Here is a 13,818-nt window from a genome sequence, read left to right as displayed (position 1 = left end):
CATTAGTATATTAAACGGCGGCACTGGCACAAACCTTAACATGCAGCGTAACGCCTGTCTGTGTAGATCGGTAGAAGTATGAGCGTGCCAGCGGTTTTTTCAAGCGGAGCCAATGATATTGGAATAAGGCATAGATATTTTTTTTGTGCTAGTTACACATTGCAATGTGAATTATTAGCTAAATTATTCCAGTTTTTTCTTTTTTTTTTTGTTTACGAGTAAAAATCGCACTTTCATTTTTAATCGTGTGTACATTATTTTGTGCTTATTTTCGTTTTATAGTTTTGTATTGATTATTGTTTTTTTATGTGGTGAACCTAATAAAATTAGTATACCGATTTTGTAGATCGAATGTTATTTTGGTAACCTATCAAATTATGGTAACCTATCAAATTAACCATATAAAATACCATTGATTGCAGTACATAGCACGTACGCCACACTCACTCACCTTGACGTGCGGCGCGGCGAGCACGCGGCGCAGCTCGTGTATCGCGGCGGCGGTGGCGGGCGCGGTGCCGGCGGGCGCGGGCGCGCTGCGGGCCCGTGCGGCGTCCAGCGCGGCGCGCGCGCGGGCCCGCCCCTCCGCGGCCGGCGCGCGCCCGCTCGTCACCACCACCGTGCACGCGATGCGGTCATACACCTACGGACAAATAAGCGAAGGATGAACCGGTATAGGTCGCGTCATGTAAAAAGAACGCTGACGGTTAAGCTGCGCATTGGCGATTTATTGGTCTATTTGGTGTTATGAGGTGGTATAGGAATAACAAATATGTAGTTGCGAAGCCAGGACTCGAGAGCCTACTTCAAAAATAAAATAAGCAGCAAATAACTTTCGTGCTAAACTCGATACATGCCAAAACACACCCCATCACTTTCATCCAGCGTTCTTTTTACATGACGCACCTTGTACCTACTAGGAAAGCGCGTACCATCTTAGACATTGAGGTATTATTACTAGAGAGGGCACCACGTAATTGTAATTACCTATATAATGTAATTAAATACCTAAATAAATGTAATTACCTCCAATAAAGCGCGAAGCTGCAGATCATCAAGAACAGTATGGAACAAATCTGGGTCCATGAAAATCGGTCCATCTTGCAACACGGCAACATCGTCCAGAGATTCGACTATCAGATTCACCGCTACAACAAATTATATACATGAATAATTCTACGAGTACTACACACACAAAATTATAAAGTGACAATCTAAAATTGATTAAATTTCATCATCAACGATATTTCTTCCAAAGTGTCGACCGCTACAATAATGCGTGTAGACTGCAATGTAAAATGTATTTACCATGATTCAAAGAATTATGTTGTTAAGTTACCCAGATCTAATAGGTGATATTGGTGGCAACAAAAAATATATAAAAAAAATTCTCGCCAACAAACTTCCGGAATTTGCCTTCAACGGCTGAGCGACGCACACGGACTGTTCGAGCGGTCGGTCGAGCTGTCGCTACAAACCATGCAGTTGACGGCTTGAAGTGGTCGCGACGGCTCGAGCAGTCCGTGTACGGCAGCTAATGAATGTCCATAGTTCACCACGCGGTCGCGGCTTTAAGCCGTCGGTCTCAACTGCTTGAAGCGGTCCGTGTAGGGCCGCCCTTACTCTTAGCAGACTCCTCCTCTTTTTCATATTCAGCCAACTAATACAACACTTTCTACCAACCTGCAGCATTAGCCTCTTCCAGCAGCGCCTGTTTCCTGGTCGGTTGTTCCTCCTCCTCCTCATCTTCCACAGACGCAGCAGCAAGGGTAGCAGCTCGGAGACGCCGACGGCTGTTGAACTTCTTTAACTCTTCCACGGTTCCCGCTAAGTGGATCCGGTTCTGCTTGTCGCGATCCTGGTGATTATTTAGGTCAAATTAAAGAACTTTAAGAAAAGTGAAGGAAGTAATTTGTAAATGCTAATGTAAATGAGCTAAACAAAGTTGCAAAATATTTCCTAAGATTGCTAATAATATAAGGTCCTATTTATTACCTTGCCTAATAAAATTAGGTCAGCACAATAACTAGAGGTCATTTAAAAACTCTATCAAATATTATTAATAGCAATTCACAATTTAATTCAAATTTTATAGTAACTACAGGTAAATTAGCTTGGAGAAATTTTTGCATATGTAGTGGTGTGTATATTACTCAGATCTTAGAGCGCGTTTCCACTATATCGTTCTGGCCTATACAAAAATGTTTCGATATCCTAACATTACTATTTAATTTTATACTTATTCCTAGCAACACTTTTGTTTTCAATAAAAACAAGTTTTTATTTGAAAGAAAATGGTTTTTACTTTATAAAAAAAAATATATCATCCAATTTTACGTCCTTGAGCAAACGACAAGGCGACTACCGTGAAACAATAAAATATCGTGTCCATAATAATTTGTTTCATAATTAATATTTGACCATAATAATTACGAAACAAAACAAATAAATAAATCGTCACTTGATAGTGGAAAGTGGAAACACGCACAAAACCAGAATAAACCAGTTTACGCTGTCCGCAGGTGCCACGTGCAGTCGTTTGGTACCGTTAGAAAGCACACATTTCATTCAAAAATTATAATTATTATGTACGTAGTTTAATTGATAAATTTTGTATTTGTTGATTGTTGTTATTATTTGTTATTATTGTTATAATATTTGTTGAAGTGAATTACATGTCCCGCAGCCGGAGGCCCCAAATGAAAACTCAGATGTACTTAAAAACTACATTTAATAGCTAAAATGAGACTTTTACACCCATGTCTGCACGATGCAGACCGGAGTTAAAGAATGAATTTATACAGTTTAATAATTATAAAGACGTAAGCTTGGATGCTAACTAAGGGAAATCGCATCCACATTCTATTCCCGTGCGAACGGCGTATTCAGCAGTTTTGTATGAAGGCAGGGCCATAACTAGTGTTTAATTTGTGTGTAAGTGTTGTAACTTTATATTGTTCATTCAAAATGGCTCCAGTGTTAAAACATGGTCGAGGCAAGCCTTTGACTTCTCAAACTAAAGAATTAAACTTTAAATGTCGTTTCTTTTTCAGGTTAGTAAATTTTTCATTTTAGTAACATTGTTAATGTAAAAGTTATATTAACAATGTATGTTAAATGTGCAAATATTAAAATAAAGTCTCATCTTTTTCAGAGGAGAAACACATATAGTTTAATTTAAAATCCCTTATATATATGTTTTATTTTATTTGCTGACCATACACTACTACAAACGCAAAAATTTCTCCAAGCTAATTTACCTGTACTAGCGGTCCGCCCCGGCTTCGCCCGTGGTACATATGAAAAATAGATGTTGGCCGATTCTCAGACTTACCCGATATGCACAGAAAATTTCATGAGAATCGGTCCACCCGTTTCGGAGGAGTATGCAGACTAACATTGTGACACGAGAATTTTATATATAAGATGTAATCATCAATAAATAATTTAACACAAACATGCCTCAAAAGAAAAAGTATTGATTCTTACTCTTATCCATCGATGGTTAAGAACTTCTTGTATGTTGATTCGTTGCGTATGATCAACTGTCAACATACGCTGAACGAGATCTTTGGCTGCATCGCTTATGTCATCCCATAGAGGAGCATCAAACTGTAAATAAGAAGATACGTTAATTTCTGTAAAAAGAAATCGTAACAACATAAAAACAACATTATTTTTAGATAAAAGCTCAGTTGGTAAATAGTCAACTAAAATTAAAGATTAATGGTCCAAATCCGTAAAATTAAACACTTTAGAGCTCTTCAAACGCACTAATAAAGAACTCTAGAACAACATTCATTAGAATCGTAACACGGAACTGTGTGATAATAACACATTCATTTAACAATTTTCTCCACCTACCCGCAATCTCCCGCGACAAATGGCTTCAAACAGCCTCTCCCTTGTGCCAGTAAACGGCAGATAGCCAACTAGCAACACGTGCAACAGGATTCCAGCCGCCCATACATCAACCGGCTTGCCATACAACTGGCTCGACACCACTTCTGGTGCCATGTAATGTGGTGTTCCAATACGACCTTCGACGAAACATTAAGGTATATAAGTTAAAAGGTTCTTTATTGAAAATTGTATGGAACAGGTTTTATTGACAGGGTTAATGAACAGACAAATGTTAGTCAACCGTTTTGGGTGATTGTGATTAATAATATCAGTGATTCTTTAAATATTTTTGTAGAAGTATGGTTCATTTTTGTCATATTACAATACGAGAAGAAAGTTTGCAAATAATAAAATGGCTCTGCTATTTTAGCTTTTAATGTTGACCAAGATAGCATTTTATATTAGCAATCTTTGTAAAAAAGATAAAAATTCCTACTTTATACCTATTCATACTTTTTATTCTAAGTAGCCTGTACATTTGCGTGTAGTTTCATAAGCCTACGACTAGCTTTGTCTATTTTAATTAAAAGTGTATGACCTATTTGGTGTTCATTAAATTATATTAAATCATTTCATCGATTTAATATCTAGAATGTGAAATAGCAGTAGCAGTAATTTGGTTTTACAATTTTAATAAACTTTAAGCGTGTTTTCAAGCTGCATGCGGAATTAATTGTTAAAACATATTAGGTTTGCCAATTGATATTTTAATTTTAACTTTAGAAGAGAAGAAAAAGATTTATTTCTTGTTTAATTTATCAATTTAACCGATATTTCAAAGGTGATGTGTCGAATAATTTTGAAAAAATAAAAATAATTTTGCTCGAACTCACAATAACACAATTAAGCTGAATAGGAATGTAAATAAAAATAATGAGGATAATTTTAAAACCTCTCAATCATTAAGTACTTCGTTCGAAAATACATTCAAATATATCATCAAATGCTTACTTAGAGAACCTTGCTAGTAATGTTTATTTCAATATAATTTAACTTCATTTTTAGCAAAAAGCAATAAAGCTTTTACTAGATTTTTTTTATCTAACTTCTATAAGCTTCTATTGGCTATGTGAGTTCGAAAATACTATGATAATAGGGTTTAGGAACACATATATCAGTGTATCTATGAAAATGTGCCAATGCCTGGTGTATCTCTGCCTGATATATTAGACATTGATGAAATGAATGACACAAATCCAGACCAGGTATTTGAACCACCACAATTAATGGAGTGAAGTTTTTCTAGCCATTTCTGGTAAATAAATACTTATCTGGGTTATTTTCACTGTTTTTACAATTTTTATGTAATATTTAAAATATTTTAAATTTAAAATTTAATTAATTATTTTAATGCACAAGTTAAACAGCACATGTCTTATTGTAGTCATTTCTTCATATTACGTTAATCACAAACATATTCTCTTATTCCATTATCTCTAATAGTAAGTAACATAACACAGCAATGCAAGTAATATTCAAGTATTACAATATTAACAGATCATTTCACATACTCATTAATACTGTATACTTTAACTCCATATGAGTAAAGATTCATTACAAACCAAAGTAATCAAACTCCACTCGATTAATTAGGGCGTTAATTAAATCTGGAAAGTGTTACATGTGCCAATGAAATTTGCACACAATGTCCATGCAGTTAGGGCACAATATTGTCTGCTCCTGTCTTACCATACTCATCTGATTTGAGATAGGCTTGGCCCATGGGACCCACTAGGGGCCGATTGTCCATCACCAGCTCTGTGTAACATAGTGCTTGGTCAGACTCCATCCAATTATGTTTTTATTAAGGCTTCAGTGGCCTTTTATACTTTTCTTTATATGGATATTTAGAATAAACACTACTTATTTACATAGACTGCACAATTTTGATACATTTTAAGAGAGTTAAAAGCATATTAATATTGTATAATCAGTAGGGATGAATAAAAAACTCAATTTTATCATTTTAGTACTGAAAATTGCTAAGATTCTAAATGGAACAATTTTCAGATGTGATGATTACAAAGAAATTATTAAGCCCATGTCAAAAATTGCAATGATATCAAGATAAGAAACAGCTAATTTTATGACAGCATTGTAAAATAAACATTGTACTCACTATCATAATTTGTTTAACACAAGTTTAACAAGCCTTATCAATATAACAACAAGTTCAATTGTTTTCATAATTTTAATGCCTATCATATTATGATTAAGATCATCTGTATCAAACAATGGCATTTGCAGAATTTTTGTTTCTATTGTAAGCTGTATGTAATGCTAGATAAATAATAATAATTAAAAACAGGAACTCAAGCCCCAAATTAATGTATGTTTATTATAAAGTTATTTTATTTAAGGTAAGTTTTATAAACATATATATGTTAAACTTTTGCAACAATCACGCATAAAAAGCGAAGTCCATATATTATCTCAAATGTCTTTCTATAAACATTTAGACCACATTCAACCTATCAAATCTGTATCTATTAAATTATTATTGGAAAATACATTTCCCTATTCACGAAATGTTTGTTAAACTGCATGCGGCTTTACCCTATACAGTAAGCCATCCAAAAAACACTGCATAGCTTAAGTTTATTCAGTCTCATAATATTAAGGGCCGATTTTTCAATGCATGGATAAAACTTATTCGTCGAATAATGTATAAAACTACCATTTTAAAAACGTATTCTAATTGCCCGTATTTGACAGTTAACGTGACATTTTAATATTATTGTGTAATACTTTATTGGACGGATAAGTTTTATCCAAGCATTGAAAAATCGGCCCTAAGAAAAATAAGTTATCAGGTACTTTTTGATGCAACTGCATTTAGTCTATTTTACTCACCAGGTGGAGCCCTATGAGCAGTGGGCGTAGGCAGTTGGGCAGCCACTCCAAAGCCCCCGAGTTTAACCGGAGCACAGTTATCTCTACCAGCGAGGAGCACACAGTGAGGCCGCACGTCTCTATGCACTATGTCATTTTCGTGACAGTAGCGGAGCGCTTCTAGTATTTGACGCATGTAGTGGCTGAAATAATAGGGAGTTTTAGTAATAAGACATAAGATAAGTAAAGAAATATTCAATTCATAAATATGTGACCGCAATGTGTAAAAATGTATGTTGCAAGTGTAGTTTTATTGGATGTGTAAATAATATCTCTAATATTATAAAAAGAAATAATTTTTTGTAGATTTATTCTTATAATTGCGATAATATTTTTTACAAATGGGTAATTGCTTTGATAAATCAATTAATAGACACACAAAATTAATATTTCCTAATATTACAACAGTATTACAAATACAATTTAATTTCAGTGGAAACTTTGCTGATATAAGTATAGTATTTTGTTTTTTAATTTTAAGAAACACTATATTGTTTGTTTCCCAAATACAAATAAATAAATAAATAAATAAACATACCATGCCACAGCTTCACTGTACACAAAACCAGCGGTTGCTCTTCTTACAACTTCAAAGCAAAGATCAGATCCGTCCATACTGAAAAATATAAAGACACATTACGTACCTACTAAATTATACGAAAAATGCAATATATCACATTAAAAAAAAGTAAAATTACTTGAGTTTCCAAGATGTTTAAGTAGATTTAGGAATAGAATATTACTTACTATTCAAAGACCATGTAAAGCATGCCTTCTGAGCTGTAGGTCTCTAACAGCTCCACAATATGAGGATGCTTTAGCATGTGACATATTGTAGCTTCACGTTTCAAATCTGAAATTGAATTACAATAATTATTTCATTATTTATTACTATCTGAAAGTTCAATTTAAGATGTTGCTTTGCATTTGCTTTGGATTTATTAAAAAAAAAAATCCAACAAATAATTTTAAATGTTGAGCCAATTTATAAAGACAACTTATTTTATCCATTATAATATTGTTAAAATATAGAAATATTCAATTAATTAATATGTGACTGAAATGTGTAAAAATGTATGCTACAAATAATTCTTTCATATAGTTCAACTATATTGTAGCTTTAAAAAAGAATATTGGTAAATATAACATGGACATTCATGTTTGAAAGTAAAAGTATTAACTCAACTCTTGTCTAATATGATTACAACATAATCTGTTTAGTATATAAGTTTCTCATGAGTAGGACCTATATTCAATCAAGGAATACAAGGTTGAATAAACCTAATCAAATAAACATGAAGATGATTTCAAAAATATTCAGCTATTGCATAGCTTCTATCGCGGGCCTTGAGCGCGGGGACCGAATCGAGAAATTCCGTAACGAAAAAACCTCACGCTCCCCACTCCGACGGGCTCGGAGGTGTGGCTTGAAGGCATGCTATGCAATAGCTTTACTGCGGCAGTCCCCGAGTGGCACACATCTTTTTTTCTTATTCATTCAATCTATGCTATGTTGAGAAGATGAAAATGAATCGCAAAATGTGTTGTTAAGGGCATAACTCAAAATGGCTGAACCAATTTCGTTTATTCTTTTTTTATGATATTCTTAGAAGTATGAGGATGGTTCATAGAGAGATAAAACATAAACATGTACCACGGGGAAGCCGGGTCAAAACGCTGGTACATAAAATTAAGGCAAATTAGTCAAGTTTGGGTTGGCTAATTTTTATTTTTATATTAATTTGTGAAATTGATTTTATAATATCAAGTAACAGTTTAGGTTACAGAATACAACATACTACAATGTCCCATTTTCAAAGGAATTGTATTTTGTACTATACAAGTAAAATAGTAGAGAATAACCTCCAATATAACAACCCAAATAATTTTGAAATGGAAGTGTAATATCATTTAATGATTTCCTTAATAGAATATTCAATTAATACTTAACTATTACATACAGATAGGATACATCCATAACATGTTTACCAATTCATGGATATTATATGTCAGAAACTAAATAATTGTATCAAAACTTACTTATTAAAAGTAAGTTTATCTCTCAGAAATATTTTCATCAACTTACCAGCAGTACTCAATCCAGGGCTTGCTGTGAACCGTGCTACATCAACAATCTTCACCGCAAACTGTTGACCAGTCTGCCGGTGAACACAGCGTCGAACAAGACTAAACGGTCCTCTGCAATACAAAATTGTGTTAATTAATTCTGTCAATAATATTATATTACATTAATAAATAAATGTTTATCTTTTGTACAATATTTAATTAAGAAATTAATGCTCTGTATCAGTTAGTTTTAATTGATAAATAGAAATAAATAAGTATTAAAGGTATGAAGATACATAGCTAGTTATTGTCTTTATTAAATTTTAGTTAGTTGTGTATTGTACATAAAAAAGTGATACTTACAATATTATTATGTTATGAGAATTCTATCAAACACATTAAAAATATTATACAATACGAATTTATTATTTAGAAAATTACATAAATGTTGAATTATGCATTTTTAAATAAACTATTTAGAAATATACTACAGGAGCCGAAAATCTTATTAGACGTAAATTATATTCATTTTTTACTTACTTTCCAATAATTTCACAAAGTTCGTACACATCATCGAAAAGAACTTCCTCTTCAGCCATTTTTCACCAATTATTTATACACTACGTTTCAGTAAGGATTAAAAAATATCATTTTCGCACAGCCTTCAACCCGAAAACGAGAAGGTTACGCCCAGGGACGTATTTCAAGGATTCAAACTTACGAGGACATTAATAACTATTTGAACACAAACTGATATTTAATGAGAAAAGTTGTATAGTAATAATTAATAAGAAAATCAGTAAATATTCGAAAATTAGATAAATACTTTACAGTTGAAAAAATACGACCTTTCGCTTCTTTTTTAAAAATCGAACACTTCACAAATATGGAACTGGTGTATTATTAGAGGAAAATTATTTTGTTTTTATTACTACTTGTAGATAACTGAATAATTTAATAGAAATATACAATTATTTATTAAATTTTCATTTCCACTATTTTCTATTTACTTTTGACATTTACGATTGCAAATTTTTGGTGTGAAGTTAGCAACGCACGAGGAAATTGTTACCATAATCCGCACTCGAATTGCTTTTGAAAATAATATTGCCATAGTGAAAAATGGGAAAATAAGAAGTATAGGTCTACCAGAATCTGATGGCATATGGATGGCATATTTATATTTACGAAATAAAAGATTTTCATATGGCAATTTTATTTGACAACTATCAAATTGGTTGTCAAATTATTTGATAAATAATTTTTAGGATTTTGTCTAATAGACCGGGAGATACTGACACAAAATTTCGAGTCATTTGTAACAAGGATGGCGGTTCTACAGGGGTCTTAGTACGCAATGACAAAAAGAAAAATGATGGTGTGAACGCTGGTACCGGTGTCTTAGTCGCGTGGGCGTTTGTCGAACTCGTCGGAAAAATAGCGAAAGTCAAACGATTTGTAACACAAAAATTTTAGAATTTACCGATAGCCCATAAAAAAGTAGTAGGCGGTAGTGTCATGCCATACTTTTCCGGTGTGACTTACAGCCCGCCATACCGACGCGAATGTGTTGATTTAAATAAAACAATCATTCAACCATTTGTACCAGGCTAACTTTTGCACAGGTAACTATCGTCGTGCAGCCATTTACGAAAATCGCCATGCCATACTTTTCGGACGATTCCAAATGGTCGCCATACCGCCGAAAATCTGCAAAAAATTTTTATTTCGCCAAACTTTTTGTACCAGTATTGCATTTGGATTTTTGGAGAGTATTTGATAAAATGTGACCATTATTATATTTGCCATACTTCTAGTAGGGGGAAAAAGTGCTGTTATACTTGAAAACTTAATTTATTATTAATTTATATAAGTGAGGATTTCCAACACTTAGATCTTTGAAATTTTGTATTTATATTTGTTGATCCTCAAACTTACAGGAAAAATAAGTGCCATACTGTTACAAATCGTTTGACTTTCGCTATTTTCCGACGAGTTCGACTAACGCCCACGCGACTAAGCCGCCGGTACCAGCGTTCACGCCATCGTTTTTCTTTTTGTCATTGCGTACTAAGACCCCTGTAGAACCGCCATCCTGTTACAAATGACTCGAAATTTTGTGTCAGTATCTCCCGGTCTATAAAAAATCTTCGAAAATGTCGAAAAAGCCGCTGCGATCACAAACAAGAGGCGTTGTTTATAATGTGTATAGAAAAACATTCGATGAAGAAGGGTCAAACACATCACAATTTTCAATTTTAAATATTTTATCGGTAAATTGGACTTACCCGTTTTGATACTTAAAATAAAAAATATTGTAAGTAGGTAACTATAATATTGTTTGTTGATTACAATATAATTTTATGAAAACTTATTACAGGAGTTTCCAATACGGCTATTCGTCAAGTCCAATTCGTCCTGTCCAAGTCAATTTTATAATGTGTGTGTATCTTTAATACTTACCTACGAAAATAAACATAGTTTTATTTTATTTTTATTTTATTTTACAAAAAAATATTAGCAATCTAGTTTTGATCTGCATTATCATTACATCCATATTTTTACATGGCATAATTAAAATGAATATACAAATATAGGTAGTTAGGTATGTGTAAATATTAAATAATAATATGTATTACATAGATAAAAGTAATATGTATATTATACATGTAAGTATGTACCTACATAATATTATGTGGATATCATTATTAAGTACAGTATTGTTCACTTATGTAATGTGACTAATGATGTTGAGGACAAAATAAAAAATAAGCAGTATCAAGATCGTTCAGTTCATTTTCCCTAGGGTTGCACACTCAAAATTTTGATTTCCCAATTTGCCATCAGATTCTGGTTTACCTATAACCTGCAACGGGAATAATTTAATTTATGATCGTTTCTGTATACTTATATACATATAAACGAGAATGTCATTGTCATTATTATTATTTAATTTGAAACAATTACATTTAATTTTACATAGATTTTGAGTCATTTGCAACCGATTCCAGAATCAGGAGGAGGTTGACTGCATTTTTTTTTTGTGTACTCAGAATTCAGAATTTTTGACTGGGGGGAACCGATTATAATGATTTTTTTAGTGCCTTCTGATTGGTCCCGTTTCGAATTATGCAGGTAGTTTTGTTTTTTGATAAAATATAAAAAGGAAAATTGCTAACTACACGGTGTATTAAAAATATACAATATAAGTCTGTTATTAAGAATAGGGGGTTAATACATTTTGAAGTGAAACGTTTGTTGAGAGTGAAATTTCAAGGTTGCGTCATGGCATGAAGTAAGGCGACGATATTGGTATCTTTGAATCTTGCTAAAGAAGTTTCACTTCTGACACAACGGCTCGGAACACACGTTTTTTATGTATTGTTTTGATTAACTGAATGCACACAATATAATAAACTATAAAAACCTGTACTGTTTAAACTCAAATCGGTATATAATATTTAAAGCAATAAAGACATTAGACATGATTATGGACTTTTTTTATATAGGTCAAGCATGAAAAATAGATAGGACATGCGCATTAACCTGACAACTTCACGCAAAAATTAAAACTGCAAATAGGACAAACAACGTGTGCCTGCAAAAAAAATGTCGCATAGTATTTGAGAGATAAATATAAATTTCTCTCAATTTCTACTTCATAAAACATGTTCATTGTTCACTCTTGCACTTTTGCACATTTGATAAGTAATTGCAATCTTAATTATTATTCTTATGTAAATTTTCGATTTCCTTTTATACATATTATAATTACCATTGCTGTCGCGTCGGTGGAAATTGTTATGAGTGTAACTACTGTTAGAGTGAAGTATATACCTAGGTAATTTTTTGAATAACTGGGAGTGAGTGGTAGATATAGGTAAAACAATTTGTTAGTATTAGAGCTAAGTTCACGCTAGAAACTCAGGTGGTCTAATAATATTATATAAATGTAATAATGTAGTTACTTTTGAATTTAAATATTATATTATTTAAATTCAAAAGTAACTCTGTCTATCGGTCTGTCTGTCAGTCTCTTCTTCACGCCTAAAACACTAAATATGAAAATGTATTTATTTAAAAACCATATGTTTTACACAGTTACATTTGGATTTATGTTGCACGTTTTACATACATTTGGCATAATCTAGGTTTATTACAAAGGATTACATAGTACCCACATTACATAGTAGGTACCAGGCAATCCTGTATCGTGGGCACTGAGACGATTACTTATACAAAAATAAAATTAGGTGTCCTCGCTCGGTATAATCTACTTCACTTCATTCGGTATACCTAATCTACTCACTGAATCGATTTTTTATTTTGTGATGATTTGGTATGGTATTATGTGATGGTTTTAAAAATAGCATAGGATTTATTCCGGAAATGCCGCGGAAACGAGAACTATGCAGGTTTTCCTTTGACTATGCGGGCAAAGCCACGGGTGGAACGCTAGTATTTAATAAAAATATATGGTCTCATTTATTAGATAGGTACTTACATTAGATGCCAAGCCAAGAAAATTTAGAAATATCTACCTACGATTTTATATGTATATAATTCATATCACTTACCTATTCCAAAAAAACAAACACTAATGGGGTTTTTGAACCCCATTGTGTTGAACTGATTGCATAAAATTACGATTAAATATTAAAAAAAAATAGATTAGAATTGCAAAATAAGATCAAAAAAATAAAAATCTTTCGAGTTCATAGTTTTAATTTTATTTATTCTTTAAAAAACTTATAATAAATAATTCCTACATACAATTAACGTACAAAACCTTATATTAATGATGAATACATCGTAAATATTTTTAGTCTTTTTCAATGGGTGCGTTTAGTTTCATTACAGTTTAAGTAGATAGGTAATATTAGAAACAATTAAATTATTATCGAGCTGTAATTGCATAATTGTTTTCGACCATTTACTTCGATCATGTATATAATT

At 32.5% G+C, this 13,818-nt stretch overlaps 1 protein-coding gene across 4 annotated transcripts in view; it reads right to left on the bottom strand.

Moving 5' to 3' along the window:
- Positions 1 to 9,901, bottom strand: part of CASK (peripheral plasma membrane protein CASK) — a 155,349-nt gene extending 145,448 nt beyond the window's left edge. For 2 of the 4 annotated variants that reach the window (XM_090102047.1, XM_090102048.1), the window contains exons 1-10: positions 9,403 to 9,901; positions 8,882 to 8,994; positions 7,543 to 7,648; positions 7,334 to 7,411; positions 6,757 to 6,938; positions 3,865 to 4,040; positions 3,490 to 3,612; positions 1,684 to 1,858; positions 1,027 to 1,148; positions 452 to 643 (exon numbers count right to left, since the gene is read on the bottom strand). In XM_090102047.1, the coding sequence (XP_089958173.1) occupies positions 452 to 643; positions 1,027 to 1,148; positions 1,684 to 1,858; positions 3,490 to 3,612; positions 3,865 to 4,040; positions 6,757 to 6,938; positions 7,334 to 7,411; positions 7,543 to 7,648; positions 8,882 to 8,994; positions 9,403 to 9,461 (1,326 nt within the window). In that variant the 5' untranslated portion in view covers positions 9,462 to 9,901. Of the gene's footprint in view, positions 1 to 451; positions 644 to 1,026; positions 1,149 to 1,683; positions 1,859 to 3,489; positions 3,613 to 3,864; positions 4,041 to 5,592; positions 5,662 to 6,756; positions 6,939 to 7,333; positions 7,412 to 7,542; positions 7,649 to 8,881; positions 8,995 to 9,402 lie in introns of all 4 variants that reach the window. The other 2 variants (XM_090102045.1, XM_090102046.1) reach the window with 2 other exon arrangements.
- Positions 9,902 to 13,818: the final 3,917 nt, after the last annotated feature.

This window comes from Colias eurytheme, chromosome 5 (assembly GCF_061535395.1).
Source record: "Colias eurytheme isolate Ceu_HAF_F1 chromosome 5, ilColEury1 Martin Lab GWU primary, whole genome shotgun sequence".
Taxonomy (NCBI): domain Eukaryota; kingdom Metazoa; phylum Arthropoda; class Insecta; order Lepidoptera; family Pieridae; genus Colias; species Colias eurytheme.
Note: the sequence above shows the minus strand (reverse complement) of the source record. Positions and strands in the feature narration are given on the sequence as shown.